The sequence below is a fragment of the Aptenodytes patagonicus genome, chromosome 1 (assembly GCF_965638725.1).
Source record: "Aptenodytes patagonicus chromosome 1, bAptPat1.pri.cur, whole genome shotgun sequence".
NCBI lineage: Eukaryota > Metazoa > Chordata > Aves > Sphenisciformes > Spheniscidae > Aptenodytes > Aptenodytes patagonicus.
In genome coordinates, this window is record NC_134949.1 from 124,324,450 (window position 1) to 124,347,628 (window position 23,179).

The window sequence follows — 23,179 nt, forward strand, 5'->3', positions numbered from 1 at the left end:
ACACCACCACCTGGCGTTGTTGCAGCACCATTTATTACACCTTCAAAGACACTATTCGGTATTATATTACAAGTCCCATACCCTCCCCCCAGCATATATACACCATGTATAACAAGACTTACTCAGGTTAAGAAGTCTTCGAAGGAAGAAGTGTTACGAAATGAAATAAGGGGAGAAACTTACTACATATTCCAGAAGTTGTAGCAATATACAGAATCATTCCTTCAGGATTTGTCTGAGAAAAATGGGGGGAAACATGGTGGTTGAGGTCAGAGAGATGCCTGACAAGGCTGTCTGGATAGATACATCCACGTAGGCTATCGCAAGGCAGGCAAAGTCTTAGCAAGGTTTACAGAGAACTGAAAGCACAAGAACTACCAGCAGGGAGAAGGAAGTGATGTGTTTTCAGTTCAAGTAAGATGTGGATAAAATTTCACTTTGTCTCTGAAGAATTTTGTCCTTTTTCAGTAAATCCTTAAGTAATTCTCCTCTGACTATTTACATCCTGCAGAGCTTCAGTGGGAAGTTCTCTGTGATGAGATGATCATCATGCAGAAGGACAACAACGTTAACTTCAAACTCTGGAAGAAGGGGAAAAAAAAAATAAGGAGTTCCATATTAATCTGAATTGTAGCAGTAGGATGGGAGGCAGGCAGTTCCTGCTCCCAGACGCAGCACTGCACAGGGCTCTTCCAAGCCGTTTCAGTGCCCTGGGCTTTCCCCTGTGGCAGGGATGAACAAGGTGCTCCAGGCATCCCAGACCTTGGACTGTTCCTAGAGAGCCTTGGCTTGTTCAAATCTGTGGGATGCCTCAGGATTCATTTCCATATCGCTGAAAAACTACAACATCTGGCCAACAGGCAGAGTTCAGACATCTAAGATTAAAATGTTTTGGGAAAAGACGCCTCACACCCGTATGCGTTGTTTAGAAGCACCAAAGTGGAAGAGTTAAGGAAAAGACTCCTCCCCTGCCATCAGCATGTAACACAGCCGTGGAATCCTGCATTATGTATGGCCTTACGACATTAAATGGCAAAATACAATATACCTGCAAACTATGAAAACCATTTTTCAAGAGAAAAATCTACTCTTTAGATACTGTATTGTGTTGCTCAAAACCAAAATCAATGTCAGATCTATAACCAATCCTAAATGGGGACAGAATACAAAGTCAGGTGGAGTTAATAAAGGAAGGGAACCAGAGATCAAAATAAACTGAAAATACTTGTCCTTTTTTATAAGATACAGTTACGAAGATTCTAAATATCTTATATGTATCTTATAAAAGACTGTTCTTATAAATAAGAGTAGATACTTCACTAACAGTAGCCATTTGTCACTGTGAATTACTATTTATTAGCTAGAAATGGCAAAAAGTAGAGAAGAATATTATTTTGGGGAAAATCGCTGTACGTAGCAGGTGCAAAAATGCTCTTGGGGGGAACAGATAAACAGGTAGGCAAAGCTGAAAAACTAGTTGTGCACATTTGTCCAAGATACACAGCAGAAAAGTAGGAGGGACTTCAGTTTGGGAGGGATCCTAAAGGCGGGGACTTGTAGCTTCAATCTGATACGATAAGAAAAACCAAAAAAACCCAAAACAAAACACCCCAACAGATCCCAGCAGGATGAAGGGAAGAAAAACAGGCCAGCAAAGAGAATTTTTGCAGTAATTATTTGAACAAGTGAGGAAAATCCTAAATTTCAGGTGTTTGTTAATGAAAATGGTGGATTTTGGCAACAATAAGCAGGAAGAAGCAGCCGGTGTAGATAAAGAAAAGCAAAGTCACATACAGCCTAACCTTACTTTTTCTGCTTCTGAGCCTGTGCAGCAGGAGAATGGGAAACAAAAAGGAGAGGAAATGGAAGGGGGGGTTCTTGCTGGTGGTGAAAAGGAGGAAGGGGTCATCTTGGCATTTTATTCTTGGGCTATTACTCAAGTGTTTAATCACACGTAATTTTTTGGCAGAAAAAAAAATTACCTGCCATTACACAGCTTCTCCTGTCCCTTTACCGTATAATTCTATTAGTCAAAAGTAGCTTAATAGTTGCACAGCTGTTTTTAGTTAGAAGTATTTGGGCTGTATTTTCTCAATATGAAATACAGCAGACTGCAGTCCTGTTCAGGAAGCCTCTACAGGGAAACAGATGGATGTCCTTCGTTCTTCTTGCAGTGCGGACGGCAAATTATCCCGTTACCTGCCAGAAGCTAAAGTGAAACTAGAAACTTATCTCAGACGAAAGACGCCAGCACAGCATGACGTCCTACGCACTTACCAACTTTGAAGTTTGTTGTTTCCAGGGTAGGGCAGGTGAACAACCTGGGGAACACCATGTATATAGGAATTGGTAGGCCCCTGCAGACATCCCCATCAGCGATCTGAATATTCTGTATCTCTGTGGCATCTCTGGCGTAACCTTCCGCGCACCCTGGTGAAAGTGGGAAATTCAGAGGGAGATGAGAGGAAGGGAAAGGGAGAAGAGAAAGCGGTGGCCAAAGTTTAAAACAAAGATACACTGGGGCTGGGGGGGCAAAACATTTTGCCCTTTGGCCTGCAAGTTTTCACATTAGCACTCTGAGTTAAGGATCACCGAGATTACTTAAATTCACGTTTGGACTGTTGCACCTAAAGTGCAAAACAATTTTTTGCAAGTCTTTTTAATTGTATGGCTTTTGACAATCTTTCACATTTAAGCTGAAGGAGCGCGAGTGGTAATTACTGCAGCCTATACGCATTCTGTTTACAGAGAAACTTACCACAGGTTTCCACACGTACTAACTGCAGCTCGATACTTTTGACTGCAGCCTCTGCGTTCTCCACTACCAGCTCCCCTGTTAGCGGCTGTGTAATGATACAGTTTGTAGAACTGAGATGACCTCTGATGAGAAATTTTGGAAGTGAAGCTCTCTGAAAAGGGGGGGGGGGAGACACAGCTGTAAGAACAGACTAAGAAAAAAACACCTTACAGAAAGACAGTTATCAAAGTAGACAGGAAATCCCAAAAAGTTGGAAAGTTAAGAACTCAAAAGTTCAGAAGTGCCGCAAGTAACTTAAATAATATAACTCTTTAAATACGCATCCTTATGCGGATGCATTAAGATATCTCTTACCACCCTCCCCCCCGACATGCATCCCCCCTACTCGTTCCATCCACAGGAACATTTTTCCTGGGATGAACTGGCAAAACTTGGCTATTACAATTAATCCAGAAGTCGGGAGCCGCATGGCGAAGGAGGTAGGCTGGCAGGAACTAACAGGATGGTCAAGTTAAATCAGCTGGCGGTGCTTTAGAGAACTGCATTCTGGTCCCATTTTGTTACGGATTACAATATAGTCTGTCGTTTCAGTGATTTTCCCACCTTTTTAAACTTCTCTCATGGCCGTTATTGGGAGGGAGGACAGGCATTTAAAAATCTTCATTTAATGCCAGAGGTAGCATACTGCTTATGTACCAAGACACCAATTAAGGGCAATTAATAAAGAGCTTAATTTGAATAAAGGATCACACTTCTAAAGTTTTCTTAACAGCAAGCATGGTTCCTACTTTTTAAGGAAGGAGCGGTAAGAATAGCTGATCGAGGACGACAGTCTATAAATCTATAAACCAGTTTCCATAAAAGACCAGACCAGAGCAGGGGTTGTGCTCCCCCTGCCCTCCCCTCTTTCAGGCCAGCAGGCACCACAGATACTCTCTGCCAGCAGAGAAACTCATATGCCAGAAGCTCCAGTTACATTTCAAGTCCTGGCAGGAGGCATCCTGAAACACTCAAGTTTTCTACCCGCATCTTCAGCTCATATCTTCTCCATCCAACTTTCTTCAAACTCTTTGAGCATCCTGCTCTAACCTTCCCCTTCTTTTGCAAGCCTTATTCTTCTCTCCCTCCTTGATTTTTTGTTACTGACATCTTTGATGTTAGCCCCTACCTTCCAACCATCTGTTCACGCTTGCCTGTGCCGTCGGATTCCCTTGCCCGGGTAACTGATTTTCCCTCCTTCCAAACCAACTCTCTTGTCGCAAATTTTTTTTTTCTCCCAATCTGTTTGTTTTGCTTCTTAGTCCTGGCTGCCAGCAGCAATGGCAGAAAAGTTGTCCTCAGCTATTGTTTAGACTGTTTCACTCAGATACCCAACACCTCTGCAGAATTTAGCCATTGCACTCAAAACAAATCTTCGGGGGAAATAAAGAGAGAGGAATTTTCATGTGTTTAGTAAACGTGACCTCACTTGGGTATTTTCTCCAAACTTAAATAACAGAAGTTACATCCCTGACAAAACCACCCTATGAAATACTGAGCCCTAATAACGTATTAGTAAAATGCTTTTTTGTTGTATGATCCCTCGCAGGTTCTTCTCATCACCACTATGAGTAAACACAGAGTTGCTTCCCTGCTTCACAGGGACATCATCATATAGCTATCCCCTGAAGTAGAGTGGTCAGGAACCTAAGAGACAGAGATAAAAGGAACTTGCGGAACGAGAACTCCAGGCCATTTTCCTCAATCCTAGTCTAGCAGACTTGTTTTTTTAAAGGTATATTTCCCCTAGAGCCTTACTACTCTTGTCAGTACTCTTCATATTTTAATCCTAGCTAGGTCTTCTCTCATAGGACCTATCATATCTATTTCATAGTCCCTCAAAAATGAGGAGCAAGAACATACAAGCAAATCTATCCTGGTTTTTCATCTAACCTCCTTGTGCTTTGCTTGGCTACTGCAAACCTCCTAATCGGTTTTCTAGTAGTCTACCAGAAATGATAGTTCACTCACAACCTCCAGACAAGCAGAGTTGAAGTTTTAATATTTTGAATATATCAAAACTGTGACTTTTTCTACTTGTCCACGAGGCAGTCACTTCAGACCCATACATTTTTCTGAGATAGGGAGAGGAAAAAAAAGAAAGGGGAGGGGAGAAGAGGGGAGAAGAGGGGAGAAGAGGGGAGAAGAGGGGAGAAGAGGGGAGAAGAGGGGAGAAGAGGGGAGAAGAGGGGAGAAGAGGGGAGAAGAGGGGAGAAGAGGGGAGAAGAGGGGAGAAGAGGGGAGAAGAGGGGAGAAGAGGGGAGAAGAGGGGAGAAGAGGGGAGAAGAGGGGAGAAGAGGGGAGAAGAGGGGAGAAGAGGGGAGAAGAGGGGAGAAGAGGGGAGAAGAGGGGAGAAGAGGGGAGAAGAGGGGAGAAAAAAAAAAAAGGCCACTGCTTGTGCTACCATAGACATTCAATACCATTCTTTAGACAGCTCCGCAATTAAATACCAAGGTGTCCTGGATCAGAGATGTCAGAAGTTTTAGAATCTACTTTTGTAAAGTAGTTTTCTAAACTATAGGTATGTCAGCCTTGCTTCAATCCCTGGGAAAGCGATGGAGCAAATAACTCCAGAAGCCATTTCCAAACATATAAAGGACAAGAAAGCGATTGGAAGCAGTCAGCATGGATTTATGAAAATGACATCATGCTTAAACAACCTGATAGCCTTTTATGATGAAATGACTAGCTTGGTGGACAAGCTGAGAGCAGCAGATACTGTTTATATTGGCTTCAGTGCTGTTTTTGATACTGTTTCTCCTAACAACCTCCCTGACAAACCGATGGAGTACAGACTAGATGTACAGATTAGACACCGAGGTGGACTGAGAACAGCCTGAACTGCTGGACTCAAAGGTTTGTGATCAGCAGCACGAAGTCCAGCCGAAGGCCAGTCACTAGTGGTACACACCAGTGACTGGGGTCAATAATGGAGCCAGTATTACTTCCCATCTTCAATGACGGGACAGAGTGCATCCTCAGCGAGTCTGCAGAGAACACAAAATTGGAAGGAGTGCTTGGTGAACCAGATAGTTGCGCTGCCCTTCACAGGGACCTCAGCAGGCTGGACAAATGGACCTACAGCATCCTGAGCTGCATTAGAAAGTGTTGCCAACAGGTTGAGGGAGGTGATTCTCCCCATCTCTTCAGCACTGGTGAGACAAAACTGGGGATAGCGTGTCCAGTTCAGGACTTCCCGGTACAAGAAACACAGACTTACTGGAGCAAGTCCAGCCTTTGCTGGATTTGGCCATGAACATGGTTAAGAGCACGTGACGTACAAGAAGAGGCTGAGAGCTGGGACTGTTCATCCTGCAGAACAGAAGGCTCAGGGGGATCTTATCAATATGTATAAATACCTGATGGGAAGGAGTAAAGGAGTCAGACTCCTCTCAGTGGTATCTAGCAAAAAGACAAGAGGCTATGGGAACAAATGGAAATAAAGGAAATAACTTTTGTATTTATTTTTTATTTATTCTTTTAATCCTGTGAGGGTGGTCAAACACTGTAACATTGCCGAGTGGTTGCAAGTCTCCATCCTTTGAGACATTGAAAACTTGACTACACATGGCCCTGAGCAACCTGCTCTAGATGACTGCTCTGAGCACAGGGGCTGCACTAACCAATCTCCAGAGGTCCCTTCCAACCACAATGATTCTGTGAATATGCAGGATAAGGTCAGCAATAGCATGAAACAACCAAAGAGCTGATTAAGAGGTCTGTTTGGAGAAACAAGTGGAAGAGTAGGTCTAAATTCAGAAGTCTGGGACTAAGAGCAATGGAAGACAAACTGGGGATGCAGAAGGGGGACCTAAAGCAGGAAAGCAGTCTTATTAACAAAAAGAGCACAACAGGAAAATCTGGAAAAACAGAACACAGGTTTCAGTGGACAAACAGAAACCAGTGTTCAGAAAACAAAATGACCAAGAGAGCGCTACTACTGTTCATACAGGCTTCCCAAAGCCACACAGGGCTGTAAAAAAAGGCATAACCAAGGATCAAAATATACATTTTTAAAGGATCTTGGCTACACGTGGTATAGAGTGCTTTCCCTTGCTTCACTGCCACCTTTCACCCAGAAAAATGATAAAAATGTTTAACCATTACTGAACAAAGTTCCGCCTTACATTAGTGACCACTATCACAAGAGATCAGGCAGAATCACTTTAGTGCTTACAAAAGTAAAAAAGGAGAAAAGGGAAGGGAAAAAAAAAAAGTTGATTATCTGCAGGGCAGCATTTAATCATTCCTCTCTTGTTCTCACTCAGAATCACACAAGCATTACATGTAAAATAAAATAATAAGAAAACCCTTACCTCTTTAACATTTTGCAAAGTTTCAGGAGTAATTGTGAAGTCTACTGGGCTTGGCATCAGTTTCCCTTTCTGTGACTACAAGTAATGAAAGAGTTAAACTGTAAACTATGATTTACAAAACACACACAGAGAATATTAGAGAAGACAGCAAAGTCAAGCAACTGTTGGGTGTGTTAGTTTTCAGGATTGTCTTCATACTGAAAGTATGCATCTGTGTAATAAAACCCCTGAGATTTCCTGCTTTTGTTATTAAATAACATTATGATATTGTCTAAATACAAGTCACAATGCATCACAAATCTGAATTGTAGAAACAGAACTGTGTGTTTGCCATTGCAATAAACCACAACAAGCTCTCCATTTTTAAGTTTTTGGCATAAGCTCTACCTACACCAAAAAAAAAAAAAAGGAAAACAAAAACGAAACATGTGGTTGACTACTCTAAACCACCTGAAAAAGAAGAAATACACCACCTATCTGAAGCATATGGTCTGCTATAGAAAAAAGTTAAATTTCACATTTCTGTATTTACAAATAATTACATTCTATATGTCAGTTGCAGTGTTTCCTTTCATTATTACTACTTAGTAAATTTGGGCCAGGGAGAGAGAGAGATACAAATGAACTTGCTCCATTGCTTCAAATACATTTTATAAACTCTCCCTCCCTCCTGTTATCTCTGAGCACTTTGAACTCTTTCTGCTGCCCTTTCAGTAACAGCTCAGGTCTCCTAAGCCATCCTCATATTACTAGGAGATCCTCAGATGATGGAATCTAGTGTAGCGTTGATTTAATGGGCTTAGCATTCCAGCTTCTTTAAATGTAAAATAAACAAAACTTGGTCCAGGTTAGCTTTCCACACTGGAGAAGCAATTCTGGGGGCACATTATTACAGTTCTTCAGTATCTATTTACTGAAGTAAATAGATAAAAAAACTTCACAAAAACAAGAAGTTAAGTCTTTCTGTAAGCGGCTGAATGGGCCCTGAGCTCTGCTGAGATGGCAGCCTGTACTCCGCATCAGGAAGGCAAGCTTCGCTTACCATTCACTGACCTCTCCCTCCATCCTTATCTCAGTCAGGTACACTGTCTTTTTCCCTACATATTTAGAATAAGTGGCCAGCACATCATCAATTATGAGAGACCCAACTGTATGTAACTGGGAGTTGGCAGAGCACACCACCACCAATGGGCTTAACTTGAACTCTTAGTTAGGATCTACCCTCACTACTTAAGTATTCAAAATAGTTTCTGCTGCCCAGCTGCGAGATGGAAGATTGACTGTATTTTCCCATAAATGACAAATTCTGGCAGAGAATAAGGTTAAGGGAAATGGTACATTGAGCACTGACGGTGAGAATTATATGTTCAGTAAAACCTCATTAATTCACTGTGGCAAGTGCACCCGTCCTGACAAAGACCGGGGTGATTAAGGTGGCTGTGTCCTCACTTTTCACGCCCTTGCTTTCGCGCCTTTAAGGTGGCAAGTGCTGACCGTCAGGTGCAGACCTTGGGGCAGTGATTATGGTCAGGTATACACCTCGGGCGAGGGGCAAGGAGGTCGAGGCCCTCAGCCAACCAGAACCGACCACAGGTCAGCTTCGACTAGGGTATAAATGGAGCCCCGCCGGAGGGCAAGTGGGGTTGGTCCTCTTTGGAGCAGTGGGTCTGCAGTCGGGGACTTTCCCCTTGGGTCGGGACGCCGCCCAAGGAAACTCCTCGAGGTTGAGAGCCCTCATCTTACAGGTGAGTGATTGTGCACATTGTGGATCCTCGTTTCTAAAGCCGGCCGTGCAGTGTTAATTCCTCGTACTCCCTCCTGAACCTGTGGTTTACTGATGTTGTCGGAGTGTTGACACCTCATTTCTAGTTAGTTTTCTCTTAAACAATTTTGGTTAAAATAAAGTTTATTTTTGAATTTATCACCTGCCTAATTTGATTTCGTGAGCCTCCGTGACATTCAGCCTGAGAAATTAATGATTTACTGACTTGTGATCTAAGAAGTGCTGTAGTGGGAACAAGAAATAAAACTAGGAAACGGCGTAATATGTAATTTGTTCACTATTTTGACAAGTGTGGCTTACTTATAATGTAATAATGGACCAATAAAACATAGCCTAAAATATTTTAGAAATAATGAAATCTTACCAACAGGAAACTTCTTCCTAGCACTTAGCTAAGTCTTTAAAGAAGGTACTAAATCTTTAAAAAAGGTACTATAGAACTAAAATAACATGTTTCCACCATTATTCATAAGTAAGGCAAAAGAGTCTAATACTTTACTGTCCTGTTAGAGTTCAAAGGAATGATTCAAACAGTATGTTCTAGCAAGCTGTGGGTGGAAAAAGAGATACTTAATTAGGCCTGCACAGTCTGTACTGACATCAGATGCTCTGGACGTGTACAAGTCAATATAAACTAAAAACAAAACTGATACAGGAACTTCAAATAACAAGCAGCGAAGCATTTCTTGCGAGACAGTCAAATCTCATCCCACAACGATATCTCCACAGGAGGAAGGCTGTCTCCATGTTGCTAACCACAGGATGTCGATATTTGTTAACCTAGTTATCTTAGCACATTGCCAACCATGGGCTTACTTAATAGCAAAGGTGATTAAGCTGACAAGCTTCTTATTTCCAACTTGATGCAGTCCCAGCTTTGATACTTTGAGTCAGGGCTCTAAAACATAATTAGTCATCTGAAGAACAGAAATCAGATATTTTCTCTTCACTAACGAACTCCCATTTCTAAGACAGGCGTTCTGGATGCCTGGAACCTTTGGCTAAGAAGTGCTCAGATAATCTGAAACAGTGTTTAGAAGAATGCCATAATATTTATCTAACCACACCATCACTTCAGAACTGAAAGGATGAATAAGAGAATAAACTCAGTGCAGTATAAAAACATCTTATAATCCAAATCCTCTTTGTACTGTTTTCTTTGAATGAAAAAGAGAGATGTGTTATTCTAATCAGAAGCAACTGACATCCAAGCTCTTCTGGATGTTTCTGTTCTGAGGCTAGCTTCCTTTACACATACATATCCCATGTGTTGCTATTACAGATTACATGCTTTTACTTGGTTTTCTGACCTTACAGCCAAACTCAACTTGGGGGGCGGGGGGGGGGAATCCCACTTTGTATAGTTAATACAAACCACACTTACCAGTGAGTGGACAATGAATTCACAAGTCTTAGTTAGGTCTTTTGCCAGCAGAGAACGTCTCATATCACACCGTAGGGTATACTGGCAAGAACAGGATGGCAGAGAAAAAGAAGAGAGCCTCAGTTAAGATTTCCTCTCTCTCTTAAATTTTCATCTTTTTATTGCATATGTGCAGAATGTTACTGTTATTAATATTTAAGGCATCGATTAAAACAGATTAGTAGGCAATGTACATACCAGTGATGGGGAGAGGGAAAGGAGATAAGTGGTATACAATGATTTTAGATGCTCCCAAATGAAAGCTGACTTTTCTTAGTGTTTACAGTCCCATAGTCACTTGCAAATGCTTTCCATATCTTCCGTGTTATGTAACAACCTATGAGATTGAGGGACTAATTCACTGACAGAGAGTAGTATTCTTGTACAGCTTCAGCACCCGAATTAAATTCAGTTAAGGGTGATTATGGTGTTGCTTTCACCATACTTTGGATAAGTGATTATCAATAAGATATATTCACAGCCCCTCTAATTTTAAATTTACTGTAAGACTGAATTCAACAGTGGTAACAGTTACATGCATATTTAATGGGGAACTGTCTTTAACCATATAGCTGAACTTAAAAGCAGCAGCGTGCAGTAAAGTCAGGCAACAAGGTTAATTTTGCCGTTCACTGTTCAAAAACTTGCTGCCAATTTCCTCCCCTTTCTCCCCTAAAAACGGAGCCATAAACCAGTGACTGAAAAATAGTATGACCTTGGTTATCACAGTAATCACGCACTTCAGCATCTATAACATAGCCTTTCAATGTCCTTACAAGATAGGGAATTTGTTGGGGTGGGGTTTTTTTGTTGTTCTGGTTTTAATTCCTTCTTTACAGATGAGGGATCGGCAAAAACAGGTGCACTCAGACTAGGGACTCAGCTTCATAACTTCTAGTTCATGGTGTCTCTCTGCACATAACCTGAATATGCATGCAAGAACGAGACCGGGGAGCATCTCTCTTTCCTCATCACAGACTGGTTTCCACTGAAGTTGATCACTGTTGAGAAAACCTATTACTGCACTACATTTCACTCAGACCAGGGAACACAGCGCAATGAGGCAGCAGGACCACACAGGCCTTGCAATTTGGCCCACAGCCTCCCCATCAGTGTCTAATTAGAAGGTCTCTGCATGAGAACAGAGACTTGAATCTTGATACTGAACCCCCAGCTAACTTACTAATACCTAGATCAAGAAATAGAGGCTTGCTTTTAAACTGCACAGGACTTGGACAGAGGTCTAGGAAGTGTTTCTTAAACAGCACTTTTAGTTACTCAAATGGAAAAATAAATCGGTGGTATACTGTTTGTAGTCTATTTTCCCACTTCTTGGTTTGGACAGAAAACAAATATAAACATGTTAGAAGCAAATGAACTTGTTCCTTTGATTTATTTAAATCTAGCAAAGTATTTTTAAGCAGTTCAAGCCTGATTTTCTAGAAAACAGACTTAATGTTCCCCAATTTATAGCTATGTATCTGTTTTATCAGGTATCAGTGCATCTTAAATAACCTTGGGAGAGACCACATTTTCCTCTTCAGGAGAGCAGGACTCTCAAAGGTTGGCTGAAATCTAATGATTAACCTTTTAATTACATTTTATGTAAAGAGAAGCTACATAGATAAGAGAGGGAATGACAAAACAAAACAAATATTCACCATTAAAGGATACCTTAAAACAACTGATATCGATCATAGGCAAGTTATCTGGATTATGGAAAGCAACTCAACCAGTTTTGCACCATTTTTGACATACCTACCATAAACAACAGATGTTACATTAGGAAGAAAGCCAAGACTGAAAAAAAATATGGGAAGTACTTAAAAAAACATCTGAATGTAGACAAAAAACAAGGGAAATTTTCTTTTAGTTACTTCTGATAGGCTAGCAGGTGGGGGTTTTGTGTGGGTTTTTGGTTGGTTGTTAGGGTTTTATTAAAATCTCAGACTGTAATATAAGACTTCCAGTTCAGCTAAATAGCTAACAGTTTTATACTTTGTCGTCAAATCCAATACTCTCATCAGTGAGCTGCAAGTGGGGGGGGGGAAGAAAAGTTTTACAACCCCGTGATTCTTCATCAGCACTGGTCTGAAAATTTTTGCATTTAGTGGCTCCTTCAACTTTTTCCTTGAAGAAAAAAAAAAACCAAACCCATAAAAACACCCCTCAGTAAGAAAAAGCATTGTCTAACACAGTATTTACATTCAAGAGATGGCTGAAGAAAGACTTTCCCTCAAAAAAAAAACCACACCCAAACAAATGAACCCACCTAAGGTAAGGCAATTTTTAACCAAAAAAGGTCAAATTTCAAAATTGTGTTTCCACAAGATCCTGTTACAAGCCTGTAGTACATACAGATTTGGGCAGGAAATGTTACTACTCATCTCCACAGGAATGCAAACAATTCATATTTTTGAAGATGCTACAAGCTCTCAACACTTTGGTTTGAGTCTTCCTTATGAAATTACACAGCCACATTTGTGTTGAACAAAAGGACACTGTGGTGCGGTCTTTTTTCATGAAGGGAATGGATGTAGTTGCCTACAACATAAGGAGGGATCGGATATATGTTACAGTAGTTCTGACAAGGTATTTCAGGCAAGACATCTTGTTACTGTTCTCTTTATGCCATCATTCTTTAAAGATTTACTCCACATGGAAGGCCTGAAACAGTAAGTGATGGAAAGATTTCCTCTAGTTAGAGGACACTTCTCACAAATGAATGCAGGAAAACAGACTCTGAACACTAGGTAGCTTTGTTCCTGTAGGATTTATCCCTGCATCTTAAAATGGATCTGGTAAGTCAGTACACTTCATTTTTAATATTTAAGTATTATTAGCAGTAACTGGTTGTCTACTATGCTAACAAAGTCTCACTGGTACTAGGTTAACAGTACACACACTTGTATCTGGGTATGTACTACTATACAGATTATCTACAAAATGGTAAATGCAACTTCTTTCACAATAAAATCAGAACTAGATGAAAACATCACCCTGTAAGAGAACTGTACAAGATTTAACAAGCGTGGCAAATACATTTGAACCTTTCTCAACCCAAAGCCCCTCTTTCCAGTATGCTTTTAATTCTCTCTTGTACTCGCCATGTTACATCTCATCAGTTTCATTATCATCAACTATTTCCAATGAAAAGCTTAAACTTACTGGTAAAGAAAAGGGAACAGACATCACAACAATTTTTTAAAAGTAACATTATATTGACAGGATTCCGAGATCTCAGGACGGTTCCTTTGCCACATCTAAGAAGTGTTACCACCTGTGGAAAGTGTGGACTCCTAGAAACTGGAACTGAAAAAGGCAACTAGAAACTACCTACAAACTGGTACTTAAAAGGTTAACATGTATAATGATTTTTAATCTTAAGTTATATCTAGAAAATACAGTACAGACCAGAAGAATGCTATATTAATAAAGGGAAGCTTAAAAGCTACTTACTTCAAAGGATCTCTAACTTTCTGCTCATTCTTCAAATTGAGAAAAGAAAACATATTGCACTATGAAAAGAAAACTTTATCACAAAACTTTATCCTCTGCTTCCATGGAATAAGAGATGCTTGAGAATACATTCTGCAGATAACAAAAGTTCAGATTTTCTTTACAGATACGACTGCCTTACCTGAATATTAACAAAGACACCATGATATGTCTCATACAGAACTTTGTTCCCCTTCATATGCAATGGAAATTCAAACGGGATTTCTGTCTTGCCACTGGGAAGTTTCCCTGGTTTTACCATTTCAATAGTGCTGTTAATAATTTGAATAGGCTGCCAAGATAAATATTAAGAGGTTTAGGTTGAAGCAGAGTTACAGCCCCATCATTTCAAGAACCAACAACATCCACTAAACTCTAATAGACTTCATGAATTTCCAGAAACTCAGGTATTTCTTCATGACACACAGCTCTCCAGTCTTACAATGAAAAGAAATGTTAAGAATGCTTTCCTCAAGAAAACAATTTTTGATCTATTTTATGGTTGTATCATACTAATGACCAAACATATTTAGAGAGCTAAGCAGCAGAGTCTCGAGCTCTTTGGAAAGTGGAGTTCCATTTTCTAAATTATGACCTTAATAGTAGCAGCAGGAATCGACAAGCGTGTGTGCCAGTTGAGCAGTTAGCCATTCCCTTCTACCTTCTCCCCGGCCCTTTCCCACCCTGAAGATCTATATTTAGGGCTAGTGTCTCACTGGAACAATGGTTAACTATGATTCAACTGGGGAAGCCTGCTTGAAGATTACACTTCTTTTCTCTCTGGAGTTTTACTATTATTTTCCCTCTACTAGACAGGAATAAGAAAATCTATTGCTTCTACTGTTTCTTCTGTTTTCCAATCATTCAGGGGCAGATTATTCATACTGTAAACAAACTGACTATGATACAACTGAAGACCTTAAAAGGCCCTGCACTGAGGCTATCCTAACTTAAGCAAACTGTTTTGCAAATGTAGCTATACTGCCTCTAGACAGAGCCAGCCTTGCTTCAATCAGTACAGCCATGTTCATGTGGAGCCTGAGATAACTTGCCCTGCTAGATTCCAAACCCCACACTTCCAAACCTGGAGAGCGGTACAGAGGCCTTCCAGGAGCTCCGCGGTCAAACAGTCTGTGTGCAGCCTCATACTCTACAGAAGAATCTGTGCAGGTCCTGTATCATGCCTAGTAACACACACCCTCAATGGCCTCCGCAGAAACTATTGTGATAGTGACTGATCTGGCACAAAAGTCCAATTAAACCCAGTCACTTAAAAAAAAAAAATACCACACAATTTACTATTTTTCTTTAAATCATGGTCCTTCAATGCATCGTCCAGTAACCATACTATTTATGTTACTGTTTTTCAGCCCTAAAGAAAACTCTCCAATCAGTGCAAGTTCCTCCCCCAAAATGTCATCATATATTACTAGATAATGCTGAGCATTTCTCTGCTTTCTATCATTTACATACCATGAAGTGCTATAACTACCTGAGAGTCATTAAGGAAAGATTTAATGTGAGAAAAGAGATGAAGGTTTTGTGCTAAAAATACTAACCTGCACAGGTCTTACCTTGACAGAGTTATAGAAAGCTTCGAACACACCCACACTTTTGGCACTAAGCTGCAGATTTACTGATCCTTCCATTGTTAACAAGATACCTTGGTGCTGGACTGTGTCCTTACTTGTTATGACCACAACTCCAGAAAGAACTTCCTAATAGGAGAAAAGACAACATGAAAACATTTGTTTAAATAAATTTCTTCTATGGCTGTTACTCAGACAGCGTGCTAACTGATTTTCAAACTCAAGAAAACTGTTCCCAGAGAACAATCTAACCTTGTCAGAAAAAACAAATACTGATAATGAAAGCAATGTGAGGAAGAGACCTCTGTACTTCTAGTTTGTTTTCATTAAAAACATTCTCCTTGCAGAAGTACTAATCTGAGCTTCAATTTCCTTCCAAAGTTTCAAGATCTTCCTTTCCGGGAAGATGAAAAATATCCTCATAAACTATCAGGTCAGTTGGTAACAGGCAAGTTCCATTTCACATGTCAGAATGAAATCCCAGGAGGAATTTTTATATAAAGAGTGGGACGGTCAGCCATGGGAGATGGAAGAGAAGACATAACTGTAAAAGTGATGGCCAAGCTGAGGATAAGACTCACCTCAAGAGCGGAGCGAAATAGATTTTAAATAAATAAATAAATAGTTGTTCTGCTACACAAGCAAATTCCATGCTACATGGGAAATAGTTTAAAAGTGTATCTGAACTGAAGGCACGAGTCGTATGACTCAAGAGATGCGCCACTTATCCCATTAAGAATGTTTTGTCTACAAAATTGTATTTGCACAAGAACGCTGCATCTTGGAAGTATCAACTTAGAAGTTCTAACACTGAAAAAAAGCTTAACTGCAGGAGAGCAACACACAGTTCATTTTACATACCCCATAGTTAATCCTTCCCCTCTCCTACAACAGAGAATCCACTCCAATCCAGAGTTCCACGCATTCATACACATCTGGCAATAGCAGCAAGTGATTTGAGAACCTGAAGAAAGTTTCTTGGGGCTAACCTTCTCTTCTGCTCGATGGTAATGCTCTCTGCACCTTCATCGGGCTTGCAAACTAGACACCGAACTACAGATCACTCCAACCAAAGGATAATTCAGACTGCCCACTCTACACTCTGCCAGTTAAAACCAGTCTAGTTATGTACATCTCTGACAGACGCTATTTGAATTTTGCCAGCCTTTTGTCTTTACTAGTGGTACAGGATGACAATATAGAAAATGGGTCAGGCAGTTTAAAGCAGAACAGGACAGCAGGAGAACATCAAGCATCACAACGAAGGCTGACACGCTGCAAGTCTGAAAAGAGGACCTGCAGCTATTGGGAAATGCCAGGAACAGGAGGCACAAGCACAAAAGGACAGTGAAGAAAAGCTGACCTAAATACTGTACTGCTTTGCTAACAGGCTTTAATTAGTACAAGCAATTAGGTTATTGCTTTGAAAAATGAGTACAGCTGAACTATAAGAAGCAAGGACAACCCTGAACATATGAACTGCTTTAATAAATGAGAACAGCCTCCCACCACACAGCAACAGCCTATTCCAGAGCTATTGCCTACATACTTTCACACGATAAGGGTGTATGTATTTGGGGCAGAAAGGAGAAGAATTACTTGAAGTTAAATATGAATTTTTCTTATAACATTAAATGTCTCTTAAGAAATGAAAAAACACCTCAAAACCACTTTCTAACAAAAACTTTTGAAGTTCACTAACATGGGGGAGATGGAAGTATCACGAAGAAGATGCCGTAATATTTACTTAAACTGTTTATATGCAATCAGGTTATACTTCTGTTTGATGGGGGGGGGGGGGGAAGTTGGCTATGTCTGTTCTGGAGAAGAGCTACTTTGTCCTTTTTTGCATAAAACCAAGGTCCCCACTAAATACAAAGCTGTCAGTATACTTTTCCTTCTAGAAAGTACAAATCAAAGAACATAAGCTTAGCAAGATGTTCAAATACTTATAGTTAGCACACAATTTATGAGAAAACTTTACTTTTGCAAAACATTTGCAAACGTACAGTTTGTAAAAGTTACGTGGCATCACTTGACACTAAACTAGTACTGTTTTCAGTCCATATCAAAAGGGGTTCATTTATTTACCTTTAACACCGCAAAACTAAAGGCACAGAGAAAGTCACCACTGGAATTAATCCCCACGTACTACAGTAGTAACTTACAATCAGTTGCTCTTACTCACTTTTTACCTTCTCCCTTACTAGGAACTCCTCATGGCTTCACCACGTGATGACAAAACTTTGCAAGATGTAACTAAGCTAATACAGTTTCAGACAGAATTATTCATCTAAACAGAGTATTCATCCACTGGAAGGCCAGTGTGTTATGTGAAGCAGACAGAGAAGTGAGGTACACATGCTAAACTGCAAACAAAACATTCTTGTGAGAAGACTGTCCCAGGTTAATGATCCCAAACAAGCTTTTTAGCTTTCTGTTGTCAGTTCCTTACCATTCAGAGATGCACACGAAACTGCCAGGAAGACTGACGCTTTCAAAGTGTCAGTCACTTTCAAGGTCACAACTAAGATGAACACCTGCTTCATCTGATTGTTTTAAGACCACTTGAAATCTGTCATCACACTTTTTGAGGTGTTGACAACAGCAGAGGACATCACACCTAAGGCCATACAGAAATGCCTAACACTTCTCTAGATCCATTTGCTATCTGCTATACGTCTATAGATTAAGCTTTTCATTGTTTTGGTAGAACGGAAGTCCACAGTCAGTCGGTTACCAACAAGACGCCTTAGGTTCCTTCTAGATTCCACTTTCCACATCATAGGCATTCACATTTAGGACAAAGGGCAAATATTTGGCAATTTAAAAATTCACACTAAGTTCACATAAGTCACATTTACTAAATATTCCTAATAATTTTCTTCCACATCTACTCCTCTACGCAAGCCACCTGCAAATCTTAACTACATATTCTTCTGATTATTTAGAAAGAAACTGACCACATTCAATAGAAAAAGTCTACTAGACCCAACTAACTAGTCATTAGATGCTTTAAAACCTCAATGCTCAGATTTACTAATTAGTTTGCTTTTTTAGAAAAAGTAAAAGGCTTCCTTATGGGCAAATTCTGACTTAAGTGTATTTTGGACTCACTTGTCATTAAAAGTCTTGGCTGATGTTAACTATGGCACCTGTCTTTGTAGAATGCATTTTTCAGACCTTTCAGCCTAGAATTCTTTTAATTATCAGACTAACTGCCACAGTTACTCCAGTCATCCTGTTTAGGTTTTCTAAATAAAACACATCATTAGTTGTGCCTGTCCCCTTCTTCTTCTAGCATTCCAGAGTTTATTAAATGAGCCTCAATGGTTCAAGAATTCTCCATCCAATTAAAAAAAAAAAAAAGTCTCCTGAACACAGATCATCTACTCCTAGGAATTTAAACACAGTTTTGCTGCAATAAGCCTTATTTGGCTATTATAGGACATGTTATTAGGGTCCATTTTATTGTCTTTCTGTTCTTAAATCCCCTATCACTTTTTTTTTTTTAAAAAACAAAACAAAACAATGCTATTACTCTTTTGGTCCAAGAAGTGGCAAACTTGTTTTTTACTCGCAATTTAAAGTAATCTGGCTTGAACAGCCAGCTTTTCTCAAATTGAAGTCTGGACAAAATAAAGGTCTGTCTTTGCTTAGTTCCTCCAGTTTCTGATGTTTATAACTAATGAATACAGAAATTGCTTACTGTTTATCACAGCACGTTATTTTAACCAACTTCCTTTTTAAAAGCAGAAACACAATCTCAGGCTTGCACAATGGATGACTATTTTACAAATTTTGTGTCTAATTTCTCCCAATTAAAAAAGAACAGTCAACACAGAAGCAAAAAACAACTAAAAAGAACAAAATAGTTGCCTACTCAACTACTTAGAACTAAAGAAAGTTTTAGGAAGTGAAGTGACTTCCACTTGGCGTAGGAGATTGCTTTGCAACAATGAAAAATGGTTGAATTGAGCTGAATTTAGTATAACCAAGGTCACCATACCAGGGTGAGAAGTAGCCTGACCCAACCCAAGACAACAGGGAACAGTATTTGAAGGTTCTGTTATATGGTATTTCAGCACCAAAGAAAAATTTTAAGGATCTTGGCCCGATGGGGAAAGCCTATAATGAAATATATGCATCATTCTGACCTTACAAAAAGCAAAAAAGAAGAAGTTATTCAGCCTTAATTTTCCTGGTCAGCTATTTGCTTTAGACACATCCTTATCTTCTCCACTCACCAGCCTTCTTGTATGTACTTTCAACAATATTTTCCCCTAACAAGACTCAAATTCAGTTCTGCAATAAAATTAAAGATGTTTGTTAGCTTTCAGAGTTCTTCCCTAGAAGTTTTTAATATAAACTCCCGCACCTTCAGGGCCTTATTCGGTATGGACTTTACCATTAAGAGATTCTCAGAACAGTTACTTGTTAAATATGGGTCTCTCCTACATCTGTTTCCCCTCACGCCTTCCCTCTTGGAGGGAATAAAGATGTATAGCAAATACACTCAACAGTTGTAAAGATGCTGGTTGATGTACACGCAATAGATAGAGAGATGCCGATTGCTAAAAATCCCTGAATATTTCGCCCGGACTATGCACTCTCAAGAGGTACAAAGACAGAGCTTGAATGGAAGAATCAGCAGCCATTGCCGTTACCAGTTCTTTGGTCTATTATCACCTAAAATCACAGACTGAGATCCTTGAGACTGTTCTTCATCCACCCCCCTTCGTTTTGTTCATCCAGTTTCCCGCTCTGTTGGATCTGCTCCACTATGTCTAATCTCTCTTCTGTAGGCCATCCAGCACAAGACCATTCTGATACTGATTGTTAAATATTCTCTGTTCTACTCTACTTGAGAAGACATTCATAAGAAAAACAAAATAGGATGTCCATGATTCAAGAGGTCAATTTTTTTATTATTATTATTTACTTTTTTTGAGTGTCACACCAACCAAATATTATCCATTTCCCTGACCTGGCTTACTGCATAGCCAATACTGTCAGCACAAGAAAGGTGAGAGAAATTAAATGGCTAGGGAGACGAGTGGCATTGTGGAGTTATGCTGAATTAATTATGGTCTCGGGCAAATTATGACTTAGAAAGCTCAGTAATGTTTTAGCAAATTTTTCTGCTATTATAATGTAACAGTCGTAACAAAAAGACTATTATACCAGTGCATAATTTAGACATCACCTTCTTCCATATCCAAATGCAGCTTTACGTAAGCTCAGAAAACAAAAGATCAAGTCTAGCCATAGTATCCCTACTGCCTTCAAATGAATAGCTAGACATACACATTGCGAGGAACTATTGTCTTTACTAAAGGGATCCCTTCATTTTCAAGTAGCATTGATGCAAGCATATTTTGGGATGAAAGTTGCCACAGACCGAAGGTATTATTAGCATAGCTACTGGCACTGAAGTAGACAACAATCAGTAAATTTCTAAAAAAAAAAAAAAACAAACCAAACAAACCCCACCACCAAAAAACCCAAAAAAACCCACCCAACCAAAAACTAAAGAAACCTGCATACATTCCATGCCTAATTAAAGAGAGATTTGTAATTCCTTTCTGTCCCTACAAAATTTCTATTAAAAAATTCATGTTGTACTTCCAGTGTATAGCTCTTTCATCATTGTGTTTTCACATCACTCAGACCTCCAAAGTTCAGGCCTAATTAATGAACTAAAATTATAAACCATTTCACACGGAGTTGAAGTGGAAGCAAACAAACAATACTGGCAGATTTACTAACCCTAAGTACCTTATTTAATTTCAGCTTAAAGACAGAAAATCCCTCTCCTGTATTAAAAAAAAAAAAATCCAGTTTAAAGTGATATAATGCAAGTCAAGTGAAGAAACTGAAAATGGGCACAGCATTATGATACTGAAGTAAATAACTAAGATGCTTCTAATAATGTGCGCTAGCAAAACAATGTGAAAGTGAGATGCAGAAAGTAGTCTACCACTATGACGCCATACCTAAAAGGATGTGTTGTTCACAAACTGATAATTTAGCTTTATAAAAGTCATTCTCTAGACGATTTGACAATTGTAGAAGAGATGCTGCATAGCCTTCCATTCAAATCCGTTTAAAGCAGTTTTCCAGCATTAAAAACATTCAATAAATTGAAACATGCTTTACACACTGTAACAGCCAAACTACTAACATATGGGAAAGCTGTGTGTGAAAAGGATTTTTGTAATACAAGTGTGTGGCTGGATAGTAAAAAAAAGAAAAAAAAAAAGGGACCTGAAAACTTCTGCTTAAACAATACAATATTTCTAGAAAAACAGCGATAAAAAATAAATCTTAAAAACATGACTCAGGTGATTTTTTTTTTTCTAACTGCGCTTGAAGTCTTCAACAACGAAAAAAAGCATAGCTATTTCAAATAGCTGCAAAAGTTAAAGTATGCACAATAACTTTATCACTATGAACAACTACATCAGTGAAAAAAGTTAAGAAATCAGACTCCTGCCCAGTGAAAAAAAAATTAGATCTGCTCTTGCCTAAGTACTTTGTCTAAGAGGAGATTTCCTATCAGGTACAAACAACATCTTAAGACACTTTCAGGTTCCTTGCCGAGCACAGAAACGGAACAAGACTCTGTAACAGCAGCTGGCCGCACCTGCATACTGTATCAAAGCGTCAGCCCTGCTGTAATACACAAGTATAAACAACTGAAGCGACACTATCCTATAGGTGAACTCCAAATTGCCATGTATCGGGGGCCTCGCTCCTTCCTTCCCTTCTGAAGCCCCGCCGCCCTCCCCAGAGACAGGTTAGCGGTACTCCCGCGGTATCGCCACGCTAGCCACGGGAAAGCGGGCCTGGATCCCAAAGGCGTGCCGGGGCTGAGCACCGCTTTGCTACAGGAGGCCAGCGGGAACCCGTGGCGTCCTCGGTAGGGACCCAAGGGGGAGCCACGGGGAGGGCAGAGGCGGTGGCGAGGGCAAGCTCTGAGCGGGGGCAGAAGTAAATCTTCCCCCTGCACGATGGCAGCAACAGCCCGCAAGCCCTGCCACAGCCCCGCCATCACGGCAGAGAACGGCGCGAAGCGGAGAGCCGTAGCTACAACGGGAGACAGAAGAGGGCGAACTATTCGGCCTTCCAAGGAAGCGCCCCGCTGCCTCAGAGCGGCCGGGACGTTCCCGGGCTGCCGGCAAGTCCCAGCGGAAAGCCAGGACACGGCACCGGGCGGGCGGGCAGACGGGCCCCGCGGCGACGACCTCAAGCCGAGCCGGAGACCCGCAGCCAGGCGCCAGGGGGCCAACGGGCGCGGGCGTCGGTTGGGGCCGTTGGGCGGGAGGGCGGGGCCGGCGCGCGGCCGCACTCACCCCGCAGCGGTAGACCTTGTTGGCCCGCTTGATCTTGATGTCCAGCGCGGTGCCCATCGCGGCCGCCGCGCGCTGTCACGTGGCGGCGCGCGGTCACGTGACCCGGCCCGCCGGGAGGGAGTCCTTCCCCAGCCATCCGCTTCCGCCGGCGGGGGCGGGGTCCGTCCCATGAACATCCGGGTCTCCAGTGGCGTCATTTCTCAGCTGGTGACTCCCCTTCCCGGTCGGCTCCGCCCGCTTCCTGGTAGTCATAGCAACGGGGGGGGGGGGGGGCGAGACTTCCCGCCGGGCGGAGGCGGTGGAGCCGAGAAGCCGGGTGACGCGACACGCCCCGGGGACTGCTTGGAGAGCCGGCGGGGCCTGCCGTGGGCGGGGGGGGGGGGCGCCGCCTGGCCTGATGGGAGTTGTAGGCGGTGCC

The 23,179-nt window shown here is 41.0% G+C and overlaps 1 protein-coding gene across 2 annotated transcripts; it reads right to left on the reverse strand.

Annotated features, from left to right (window-relative positions):
• Positions 1–16: 16 nt before the first annotated feature.
• On the reverse strand, positions 17–22,864 carry VPS26C (VPS26 endosomal protein sorting factor C). 2 transcript variants are annotated; one of them, XM_076353928.1, is made up of 8 exons: positions 22,762–22,864; positions 15,392–15,535; positions 13,960–14,109; positions 10,281–10,361; positions 7,114–7,188; positions 2,759–2,909; positions 2,278–2,430; positions 17–581 (listed from the first exon to the last, which is right to left on the reverse strand). In XM_076353928.1, the coding sequence occupies exons 1-8, from the start codon at positions 22,816–22,818 to the stop codon at positions 499–501; spliced, it is 894 nt and encodes a 297-aa protein (XP_076210043.1). In that variant the 5' UTR covers positions 22,819–22,864; the 3' UTR covers positions 17–498. The 2 variants fall into 2 exon arrangements, with proteins under 2 accessions (XP_076210043.1, XP_076210051.1); XM_076353936.1 differs by lacking the exons at positions 13,960–14,109; positions 15,392–15,535.
• Between the last annotated feature and the right edge of the window lie 315 nt (positions 22,865–23,179).

Coding starts and splice junctions, on each gene's coding strand:
- VPS26C (XM_076353928.1), bottom strand. CDS start 22,818: ATGGGCACCGCGCTGGACATCAAGATCAAGCGGGCCAACAAGGTCTAC. Junction 7,189..10,280: donor AATTCATTGTCCACTCACTG/GTAAGTGTGGTT, acceptor CATTACTTGTAG/TCACAGAAAGGGAAACTGAT. Junction 2,910..7,113: donor CTTTGCAAAATGTTAAAGAG/GTAAGGGTTTTC, acceptor CCCCCTTTTCAG/AGAGCTTCACTTCCAAAATT.